This window comes from Trachymyrmex septentrionalis, unplaced genomic scaffold, assembly GCF_001594115.1.
Source record: "Trachymyrmex septentrionalis isolate Tsep2-gDNA-1 unplaced genomic scaffold, Tsep1.0 scaffold6, whole genome shotgun sequence".
Taxonomy (NCBI): domain Eukaryota; kingdom Metazoa; phylum Arthropoda; class Insecta; order Hymenoptera; family Formicidae; genus Trachymyrmex; species Trachymyrmex septentrionalis.
This window is the reverse complement of record NW_017305778.1, coordinates 1,783,935-1,795,688: the sequence shown is the minus strand read 5'-3', so window position 1 is coordinate 1,795,688 and position 11,754 is coordinate 1,783,935. Positions and strand designations below refer to the sequence as shown.

General features: G+C 36.5%; 1 protein-coding gene across 1 annotated transcript in view; it reads left to right on the top strand.

The window, feature by feature from the left end:
• LOC108752206 (histidine-rich glycoprotein-like) overlaps positions 1-2,042 on the top strand; it is a 4,521-nt gene extending 2,479 nt beyond the window's left edge. Inside the window, exon 2 of the mRNA XM_018492883.1 lies at positions 354-2,042. Coding sequence (XP_018348385.1) covers positions 354-1,946 — 1,593 coding nt within the window. The 3' untranslated portion in view covers positions 1,947-2,042. The remainder of the gene's footprint in view (positions 1-353) is intronic.
• The last annotated feature ends 9,712 nt before the right edge of the window (positions 2,043-11,754 follow it).

Sequence of the window (11,754 nt, the reverse complement as noted above, 5' to 3'; positions counted from 1 at the left end):
TCTAAGATGTCATATCCTTATATAAGTATTATAATTATTATAGAAAAAAAATGATTATATTAACAGTATTAGCCAGTAAGCTAATTAAAAATAATTTTATGACAGTATTAGTTAAACAAACACGCCATGCTCTTATTCTAATACAATGTTACATGTTTTAGTAATATCATTATTGAAACAATATTATTTTTCAATTAGAATGCTATTGACTAATGTTGCTGGCACAACGTTATATTTTTCCGTCTATAACTAATCAAAATTCGGCAATAATAATAAGTTATTGTCAGATTAACAATCCAAAAGACATCGCTCCACGAATAAGTTCCATTTACCGAGCTCGTCTGTCATCCTAGGCGTGGTTTCCGGTCATTGGTCTGTTGCTGGCAGCAGCGACTGGCCAGGAACCTAAAACACGAGATGAGATTCGACCACAGGTGTCGGCGACCAAACAAGAACTGGTTGGCTCCATCAAGCTGCTGGGACAATTGCAGCCACCTCGACCGTTCGTGCCCAAGAATCTACCGGGCATTATCGCGCCAATCGAAAGAAATCAGAAGAAACGACAGCTGGCCGATCTCGGGCTAACCTTTCCAGAGCCATTGTTACCACTAAATGGTCAAACTCCACTTCCACTTCTCGAGACAACTTTTGGCGCGGGTTTCGATGCCAGTATCGTTTCATCACGTCGAATCACTCCGCAACCAAAGCAGATTATCACGCGGATAACCGAGACATCACCGTCGCTTGGTCATGTCACAATCGTGACCCCACCGATTCCTAGATTACGACGTAGAATTCATGATTTCGACAGGTCATTCCATCATAAATCCCATTCCTTCCACCATAAACACGGACATCATCACGGACATCATCATGATCATCATTCGCATCATGACCACCATGATAAGCACGGCCATCATCACGAACACAAGCATCATCATGGTCATGAACATAAGCACGAGCATGGTCATCATGAAGAACATAAACATCACGAAGATCACAAACATCATCAAGATCATCATCATCACCATGATCATCATCATGATCACGGACATAAACACCATTCTGATCATAAGCATCATCATGGCCATGAACATAAGCATGGACATCACCACAAACACGGTCATAAGCATGGTCATGAGCATAAACATCATGAAGAGCATAAGCATCATCACGGACATCATCACCATTCAAAGCATGAACACCACGAAGAACATAAACACCATTCTGAGCATCACCATCATCATAAGCATCATCATCATAACGAGCACCATCATCACCATGACCATCATCATGTTAACGAGCATCATCATCATCACAGTCATAAGGAAACTGAGAAACATCATCATCATCATGGACACGATCACAAAGCGCATCATAAGCACGAGCATAAGGAGGAACATAAGCATCACCACGGACATGAGCACAAGCACGGCCATCACGAAGAACATCATCACGCTCATCATGAGGATCATCACCACAAACACGGACATGACCATAAACATGGACATCACGAGGATCACAAGCATCATCATCACGAAGACCATCATCACAAACATGGCCACGACCATAAACATCATCATGATCATCATGAGAATCATCATCACGATGAGGATCATAAGCATCACGAGGGACACGAGCACAAACATCATCACAAGCATCACGAAGATCATAAGCATCACGAAGATCACCATCATAAGCATGGACATGATCATCATCATAAGCATCATGAGGATCATCACCACCATGTGGTCGAAAATCACGATCACGAGCATTACAAAAGTTCCGGCCATCATTTCGAATCCCCGCCTGTTCATGAAGAATTCATACTCTCAGAAGAAAGCGCAGCGATTTCAGTGACACCGCCTTTAAAAGACGTTCTAAAGATCGCAAAATCACCGAAAGTGAGAGAATCCGTAGAGCACACGGAGATTGCGCAAGTTTAACATATATGAATTATAACATAATACGACAGGGTTGCTTAGAAGCAAAATGTATAAAATCAATTACTTAGAAACAATATATATCAACAAAAATTAAAAAGAAAGCATTTAGTAACGCAGAATAAAAAATTTCATGTATTTTAACTTTGAAGCTTTAAATTTCCTGCTACGTTCTATTTACGAAAGGGCAATCTTTTAATCAAGAACACTATTTTATTATGCATCGTAATAATTTCTTTTGATTTTCCAATTATTGAAGGTATATTGAAATAAGTTGAATAATGACTTTCTTTTAAACCACTTTTCTAAGAGAATTTTTTATTTCATATATTTATTATTAATAAAAATGACTACCATATTTGATAAATTAAAAATTAATTAGGAAGAACGAGAAATGAAAGAACATATAAATATAAGTAAATCACATTAAATGTTACATTAAATTTGTAATCTTTTAAATGCCTCACCGGCTCTTTTAATTTGTTATACGACGAAATATGGTACTCATTCATTTTCAGGCTAAATAGATGTGTCAGATTAACTTTTTGTTAGCCTTTTTTTCAAATGCAATATTTAAAAACATGTAATTTGCGCTTTTTAAACGAAATGTCGCTCATAGTCAACGAAAAAGTCACGTTTTGCATTAAAACTGTATATTATTTAACCCTGTCGTAGGAAACCATCCAACTGAATGCTATTCTACATTATCCGCTTTGTATTTTCTCGATGATGGCGTCGTTCAAGAAAACGATTACGGCTCGATCGTGGTACAGGCTCGCAGGTATCCCGTTAAACGTTGTTTCTCGTTAGTCAGACATTACTCGAGCGTTGTTGACACCTTTGAAATATAAAGTTTTCACCACTTTACGATCCTTTCATTTTTCCACCGCCCTGGCCTCTTGGTATAAAGCCGAGGTAAACGACAGCTCGTTTTTCCACGGAAGAGAGACAATATTTAAGGTTTATAGCAAAGAGCTGTATTTTTATACCGTTGCAAGAAATTTTATCCGTGAGGATATAAACAAACGATGGAAAAAAAGGGATAGATTAAAGTATTAACATGTTAATTGCGTCGAAGTAACAGTATTAACGCGACAGTATCAAGTGACAGTATCAACACGTCAATATTGGAAGAGTTTAATCGTACTCTAGCAGAAAACTCTACGCAAATATATAAATCCAATTTAAAAGACGATTCGAAAGTTAATTTCCAATGTAATTCCTTTAGGTAGCGAGGATCGTGATCGTAATTCTCTGACTTAAGAATAATTTACAGACGGTACTAATTTCTCTCGGCAAACTGCGATTCATGAAAGTAATTTCTTAGAAGCCGAGGGTTAGGACGTGTGTACATTGGGAAGGATCCTTCGATGCGCCGCAAGCAATACACCTATCTCGCGTGCTAGGTAATGAATCGATTATTCAGAGAGAATCGATTTAGCTTTAGGCGTGAGCGCGCGTAATCCGTTAATATCGTCTTCCACGACGTTGTAACTCGTTTGACAACTCGTCAACGTTGGGCGCTATAAGCCCGACTTTCAATTTACTATATTCGATCGAAACTTTTCGAGAGTGCAGTAGAATTGTGGAATGATACAAATCGAACAATGATGACTCTGGATAAGCGTCATTTCCGAAAGATCCGAAAGAAGAAAAAAAGAAAGCACTTTAGAAATCTTCGGAGAGTAACTCCCCGAAGAAAGAAGTCGAATCTTTCCGCACGATAAGAAAATCGAGGCAGACGAGAGATCTACGGCGGGGATGAGAGGCAGAAAGGAGATGAGACGATAAATCCCGTTTGTGGATTGAATTGACGCCTCTATATCGTTCACGGTGCGCTTCGCTATAAACGTGTTGCCATGCTTTAAGATTAAAAGGACAGATACATCCGCCTCTGATAACGCGATAAATTTCGAAAAAAAAAGCCGATTAAGTCAGGAGATATTTGCGAGCGTTGTCATAATTGGTACACGACATTGCATATAGTACGGACAGAAAAAGAATTAATAAGAATTAATAAAATTTTTTTTTAAATAAAAGAGAGAGAGAGGATATAAAAAGGAGCGATAAAATGCGAGCATACGTTGAAGAAGGTAGCAAAGTAAAAGTCGTCCCGCAGATGTCTGTCCATTAGTAAATCGTCTTTTAGCGTGATAAGTGAATCAAAGAGTAAGAAGATTCAAGGCTAAGAGAAGAAGGAAGGACAGACCGACGCGGACGTGGTAGGAGAGAACAAAAGAAAATAAATTGTGTTTGCGAATCAAATTACTAGTTCCATCTTCCTTCACCGCTCTGCGTAATTTTGAATCTAAATGTTACGCTCTTGATCTTAGCTTCATGACTACAGACACAGCAATACTAATAATAGTAATACTAATAATAATAATAATAATAATAATAATAATAATAATAATAATAACAATAACAACAACAATAATAATAATAAGCTAAATTATACAATTCGACACTTTTTATATTTTTGGAGTAGATCCTTTAAGAAAATTTCGAATCTAAATGTTATATTTTTAACGAAATTACTTAGGAGTTATTTTAAAGTTTTAAGCGAGAGGCCAATGAAATGTTTCGGAATGCTTGCCTATTAGGAAATTGTCTTTTTGTTGAACGAGAAAATCAAGAGAAAGACAAAGAGAGGGGCGAGAGACAAAATGAGGATACGCGAGACGAGTGAGCGAGCGAAGATAAATCCTGTTTGCGGATTGAATGGCTTGCCTCGACGTCCCTATCGTGTTCAACTTTGACCTAGAGCAACTTCCGTCTTTCCACAACCGCAAACTTGTTACCGTAATGTGCCTGTAAGTCGGTCTCACCGGTAGTTCCCGGTAGTTAATTAATTAATACAATTAAGCGACGACGGTTCCCGATATAAAGTTGTTTTCGAGTGGCGCGCAAAATATGTCGTCGGAATGAGGAATAACAATAGGTACTTCAAGAAAGTGTCGCTGCAAAAGGCGATAAGAACAACGCCGGAGTAATTGCGAGTTGTCCCTCCATTAGCGAATTATCCCGTCGTCGCGCAAGGAAAACAACGAAGGAACTGAATGCAACAATACGATAGGAAAGCGGAAGACTACGTGTTTTCGCGAGTTGGAACGTTGGTCACATCGTTGCCGATGCAATTGTTCTGCAGTCGCGCTGGCTGCGAGATAAGGAAACTAACGACAATGACCATCCAATCAAGGAAAGAGTGCAAGCACGTCTGTTAAAATATGCTCCTGGATAATAGAGAAGTAAGTGCTATTGTTTATTCTTAGTGCGATAATAGAAACTAGAGCTTTCTTTAAAAAGTTGCGAGAAGCACACTCGATCAATCCTGTTTGTAGATGACATCTGTAATTTAATTGCAAACATTAATTCTCTAATGCTAAGCGAACTAACTATCTCTCTCCTCTTCCGATAAACCTGTTAATATAATGCAACTACGGTTTAGCGATATAACGCGTAAGTAATAAAATTATACGAAACTCCGTGGTTAGTTTGCAACACCGAGATCGTGCCCAATTTGCACCTGCACGCAAACTGAGAATTACTTCCATTATGCTATCTGTGCAGATCGCAAAGTTCTTCCAACGTTTTTTCTATTACACACAGAAAAATATCATTCTGTTGCTAAGAAAAGTGATTACTCAATTTATTTTCTTACTTTCAAGTAACAATTACCTTTAATGTAAAATATACTTATTACAAGTTTTAGAAAACACATTATTATGTATTCAAAATAAGAATTTATTTTCTTTTGAAGAATAATATCATAAAATTGAAAAAAAAATTCAAAAAAAGCAACATTATATAAATCGAATTTGTTTTAATAATTTTTATCAAAGTATAAACTTGCTATTCAGAATACATTTCGAATAAATTTTATGCTTGTGATAAACTTATAATAGATTTACGGATGTTTAAACTTTTGAAATACTTGAAACAAGTAATACTTGCGTACAGTAAGTATTTTCCTGTGTGTAGAATTATTTACCTTTTCTGTAAAAAATATCGTGGAACATTACATTTTTATTTAGTAAATTTCTTCAATTTAATTGTTGCTGTTACCTTAAACTTGTAATTTATTTTTACTAACTCAGCTATTTTTACTAACTCGAAATTTGTATAATTTATTTCTACAAACTATTTCATAACCAAGATTTTCTGCTCTGATCATATCCTCCCCCTCCCTCCCCCTCTAAACTTGAAATGATCTTGCTGATGTAAAAACTTTTTACATTATTAGTACAGTAAAGAGATATACATAGGTCTTAAGAAAGTAGAAAAGAAATAATTTTAATATAAATGGAACTTGTAAATGCGTATTCACAAGTTTCGATAATAATTGTTAATGAGGATGAACTTTATGTTTCAGTAACATTAATTATGCTGGGCTACTTACTCGGCAGTACTTTCAGCCGGCTATTATTTAAATACGCTTTTATTTTAACGAGTCAAGTCTTTTATTCATTCATTGACGCAAGCTCTGCTAATGAGGGCTGTAATCAACAAAAGCAATGGATATTAATATTTATGTCATTCTAGTAATGCTAAATAAATTTTCGAAATAAAATTGCAAATTGCCAATTCACAGAAGCGAGACAGTTACAAACTAAAAATCTATTCGCAACGCCCGCTATCAAAAATTTATCGCATTGTCTGCAATTTCAATAAAATGGTTTCACGAGGTAGCACAACGAAAATATTATTTATGTTCGTGTTCTCTGTGTGTCGAGGTACCGCGGACGATCCATCAGATCGCAAATATTCTCGCTGGGAAAATGGCCGGCATCGCAATCACGAAAGCATTGCCAGAGCACGAAGATGTCGGCGGGGGCTCGTTTCAACGTGGAAAGTTATCGGTATCTATCTCGACGAAATCCTCGAAGTTCGCAGTGTCTGCCCGTGAAATGGGTTAATAAATCGTCCGGCGTGATACATTTAAGCCGTAGCGCGGCGGCTGAAGGAATTGTTGCAATGCGAAGGATCCGGGATCGAGGAGCATGGATCCGGCAGAAAGAGGTTACCGCGGACGCCATCGTGGGATTTAAATTCGTCCGACGGGTTTATCAGCATGCATTGGTCGGCGCACACTTGGTCCAGCATCAAATACTATTTCTATCTTTCCCTCAAAGAAACGAGAACATAGTGGAGATAAAGAGTTGAAGCCGCGAGAAGAATCGGCAGAGGCTCGGAGAAAGGAGGCTCACGAATATGGGAAGTGGATGAATTGTGGATGCCACGGGCGAAAAGGGAGAAGGGAGCGATCATAATTCACGACACGTCGAATCTGACAAATAGATCTATCGTCTCGCGTGGTGATACCACGATATCATTATGCAGTTACGATGCAAGAGCTGATATCCTATCAGAGTCGATTTGATTAAGAATCAAAGATCTAATGCAGATTATTTTCCATACATATATAGATTTATTTTTACATATACACATATTGTTAAAATCATAAGTCAAAGTGCACGCAATTTTGAGTTAATTTTATCATTTCTGTAAAATGCCACTATTTCTACTCAATATGTCGTTAATTCAACTAACACAATGAAGTTAAACAATTTTAATCAAGAAATGTCAAAATGTAATTTATTATTTACTAAGTACATACTAATATAAACGTTGTTTGTTTTAATATAGATGTTGTTTATTTCAAAACTGAGCAATTCGATCACAGAAATTAACTGATACATCATAAAAAATAAAATGTTAATTTTAACTTAAAAACGTATACATAATTGACATTCTGAGAAATCCAAAAATATTAAAATTAACATTTTTGTGTCCACTATACGTTTTTTGCAACGTATACATTTTGACACATGGAAGTTAAAAATAACAAAATCTTATTTAACTCAAAGAATTAGATTACTATCATTGTTCCTTTGATATCTTAAAGTGCATACATACCCACACATAGATTCTTGAATGAAAATTGCTCAAAAGAAAAATTTTTATGGAAATTTTTTATGAAAAATTGCGCGTGCGCAGTCCTTATAACTGCGCTAATTTAGACGAAAATTATCTTGCCTTAACGAATATTACTTTATCCTATGAATTTTAAGGCCATTTTTCGACTTTTGAGCCAAGGAAATAGTCTTATCTACGCGATGTAATTTAAAGATGATAACGAGAAGAATGTAAAAGATCGTGGGAAACAGCATTTAACAATTAGGAACAATTTCTACTCGCCCGTAGAACTTGTTCGCCAGCAGTGTCGTTGACTATCTGGGTCAAAGTTGGAACAACAGGAAAGGTGAAGAGCAACTTTAGGAAAGTAAAGAACGGGCATTTCCTTTCAGGCATTAACGAATTCGTATCGCTGAGAGAAAAAAGAAGATTCTTGTTGTTGCACTGGATCAGATTGTAACAAACAATACTGTTTTTCCCAAAGCGCATTTGCATGTATGTCTCTCTAGAGTATAACTAACTTTGAAGGAAACGCTCCCTGACACCCTCTAGCCAAACATGTTTCATTAATTACTTCTTTCTTGTTGATAGAAGTTTTAAATATTTCTTGACATAAAGAGATCCTGCAGAACAATTTTACTGAAGTATTTAAAATTTTAAATACAGATCCGAAAACGTTTATTAAATTATGAAAATAATACGTAGGAATCTCAAGCACGATAAGCAATGTGCAGTGTTGCAAAAAGTTTTGACATTCTAGAAGCAACTAGTTTGAGTGTTCTACCTAATTATTTTGATCCAACAAAATTATTGTCAGATCTGTATATTAAAATGTATTCTGAATCATATACACTCTCCCCCCCCCCTGCTCTTTTGTATAATATAACCTCTCAACTCCATTGTTTTCAAATAATAAAATAGCAAAGTTGATCGGCGAAAAGTAGAGATTGCTGTTGATGGCGTAAACTAAGAGAAGTGAAATTTTTCGCGACGTAAAGAAAATCTATAAATCGTCGCGCCAGTCTATTTTTCTTACCCGTCGTGCTAAGTGACTGGAAAGAATCCAGTCGGCTGCCATGTGAAATGTCGGCACCCTCCGGCTAGCTAACACTCCCTGAAGCTGAAGGGAATCCACATAACGTTCGGGAACACCGGGAACGCGACCCGCGAACGATTTATCGATAATTGATCGCGTACATCCGTAAATTGCATTGTAATGTTTGCCCGATATAAATCCAACAAAGATTATGAAATAGGTTTTCGATTAACTCTGACGACGAATTGAAAGAATTTTGGAAAGATTAGAATTTGAGAAAAAAAATAAATATGTTTAAAATGCATACTTATCTCTAATGCATATTCAATATTGAACGTAGCTCAAATTCTTGCTTTAAGTTGATCACTTAAAAGTGTAGGACCACTTGAGACAATGAAGGAATCATTTGCACAAATTTGAACGTAACGAGGCTTGTACTTTTATTAACCTGATTGTGCAACGATTCGCAATAAATACTAAAAGAGGAAGAGAAAACTCGCGGCGCCATTTATTATGATTTCCAAGATGCATCTATCTTCGCGCCGAAGATGGTTACGACAGCGTCAGGCCGTTAATCGGCGCTGAAGAGGCCGCGTCTAACAATCAGACCATCGGGAGCATTCCATGAGGCATTTATCGATAATCGATCGTAGTAGACTCCCGAATCGCAGACGGTTCCATTCTCGTCCCGGCTCTCCTTTGCCCTCAACTCCCATTTACCACCGACCGTCCTGCTTCCTGGAGCAGGTAAAGGTACATTCACAAGCGCGCGGTAAGGAGCACTTAAGCCGTTAGACTCAAGAAGGATCTTGTTTCGGGCTCTACGAAGCTGTCATAAGCACGTTACGGAAGCAGGCATCGACTTGTGTACATGGGCACAGAGTTATGCACAAGAGAGCTTCGTGTGTATGGCCAGGCCACGCGTGTATATGGAAATGCGTCGTTAGACAGGTGCTTGAGAACCGCACCGCATGCCACCGGGTAATTTCTCATAGGTGCGACACGTCGACTCCGCAGCGACGCAATTTGCCACCTGCAATGGTCTGTCCTGTCTGTACAGAGGTTTGCGCCTGTACGGGAGGAAATAAACGCCGCCGCACCCTTTTGCTTTCCGTCTCGCGGCGGTTTCTGCAGATAGATGAATCGCGCCGAAGCAAACGACTTTTTTAATGGATATCCCGAGACTGCCAGTGATAAAACGGTGGTATAAAATCACGCGGGACCAAAGCAGCAGACACATGGAAAGATTTTACTAAAAGATCTAAAATTTTACTGAATACAGATTGAAAAATAATTCTATTGGATTGAAACGTCAAAATAATTATATTATATTATATAAATAATTACAAGTTACATTATAAATAATAAAAAACGAAAAAAATACTGAAAAAAGTTTTGATATCCTAACAATCAGTATGAATTTCCGACAAAATTTGTATCCAGCAAAATATTAGATCTTTCTGCAGTTTTAATTGAAGTAAAAAAAACATATAGATGCTTTTTAAAAAAATTATACAACTACATGTCTTTATTGAAAACAACCATGTATTTTCTTTGCATCAATTTATTCATTTCATTATTGTACATAAAAGTATTAAAATTCAGTTATCAAAAAATTAATAGTTTACGAGATAGTTTATATTTCATGTTTCAAAATGTGCCAGCATAAAAAATGAAATATCTCCAAATCTATTAATTTTTTATATTTCTACCTCAATACTTTTGTACGCAGAATATATATAATTAAAGAAACCATACTATATAAAAAGAATTATAATATATAATTTCATTCAAAAAATGACAATGAATTTCTTATAATGTCAGAAACTAATTTTATCATTATTCGACCTCCTGCAAATACATAACTGTTATCTAAAACATTTTTGCTTATTAGGTTCGATTTTCGATTCAATTTTAGGTTCAATATTCTGGTGATACCTCTGTCAAGCTAGCAGGACCAAATGAGCAGAATCGAGAAAGACCTTTTGACCTATTTAGTGGTCATTTTGTACTAATTTGTATTACAAAAAACAATTTTGTACCATATGCCGTTTAGAAAAAACGTGTGGTGCTGCCAGCTTAATATCAAGCTAGTGGGACCACAAAAAAAAAAAGAAAAAAAGAAAAAGAAAATTAGATTTGAATAGTACTGATTTTGTGCTATTAAAAAAAAGTTAATATATTGATCCATTCCTCAAGAACAAACCTCTAACTGAGCTGTACACTATTAGATTCAAGAGCAAAGTACCTTTCGCCACGAGTAGAATCAGTCGCTACTTCTATAATAGAAGCATCATATTATAATTTGTGCTGCCAAAATATGAAATTTCAGATTTTGTACCCCCGCTACATATCTTCGGAAACTCATGGCAATCTTTACTCTTGACAGAGGTTCTGGTGATTTGTTTTAGATGCCCCATACTGTACCATTTCGGCTATGACTTTATTACAATATTCAAAAGCGATTATTGATGTGATCTATATGATCGTAACTCTTTTGATTAGTTGATTTATCTCTTTCGATACCGCAGTTCCGAAAGGATATCAATCTTTATTCTTTACAAACAGAAAAGAATATACAAAATTCTTCTTTGCTACGACATAAACCGTCAGTTATCGTGTTGCTTATCACGAATATCCATTAAAAATATCATACTGCGTGGTATACACGAGATCAATGACGCGAGATGAAGCGAGCCGAATTGCTCTTTTTCAGCATCGCAAAACTCTCGATCTTAAGTATATGATTTCAGAAGAATATCATTCGGTTTACATTCACACGAAACATTTTCATCTCGAATTCGCGACTTTTATGCCTATCACGACCGATGAATAATTCACGCGCAGAGCGACATGAAA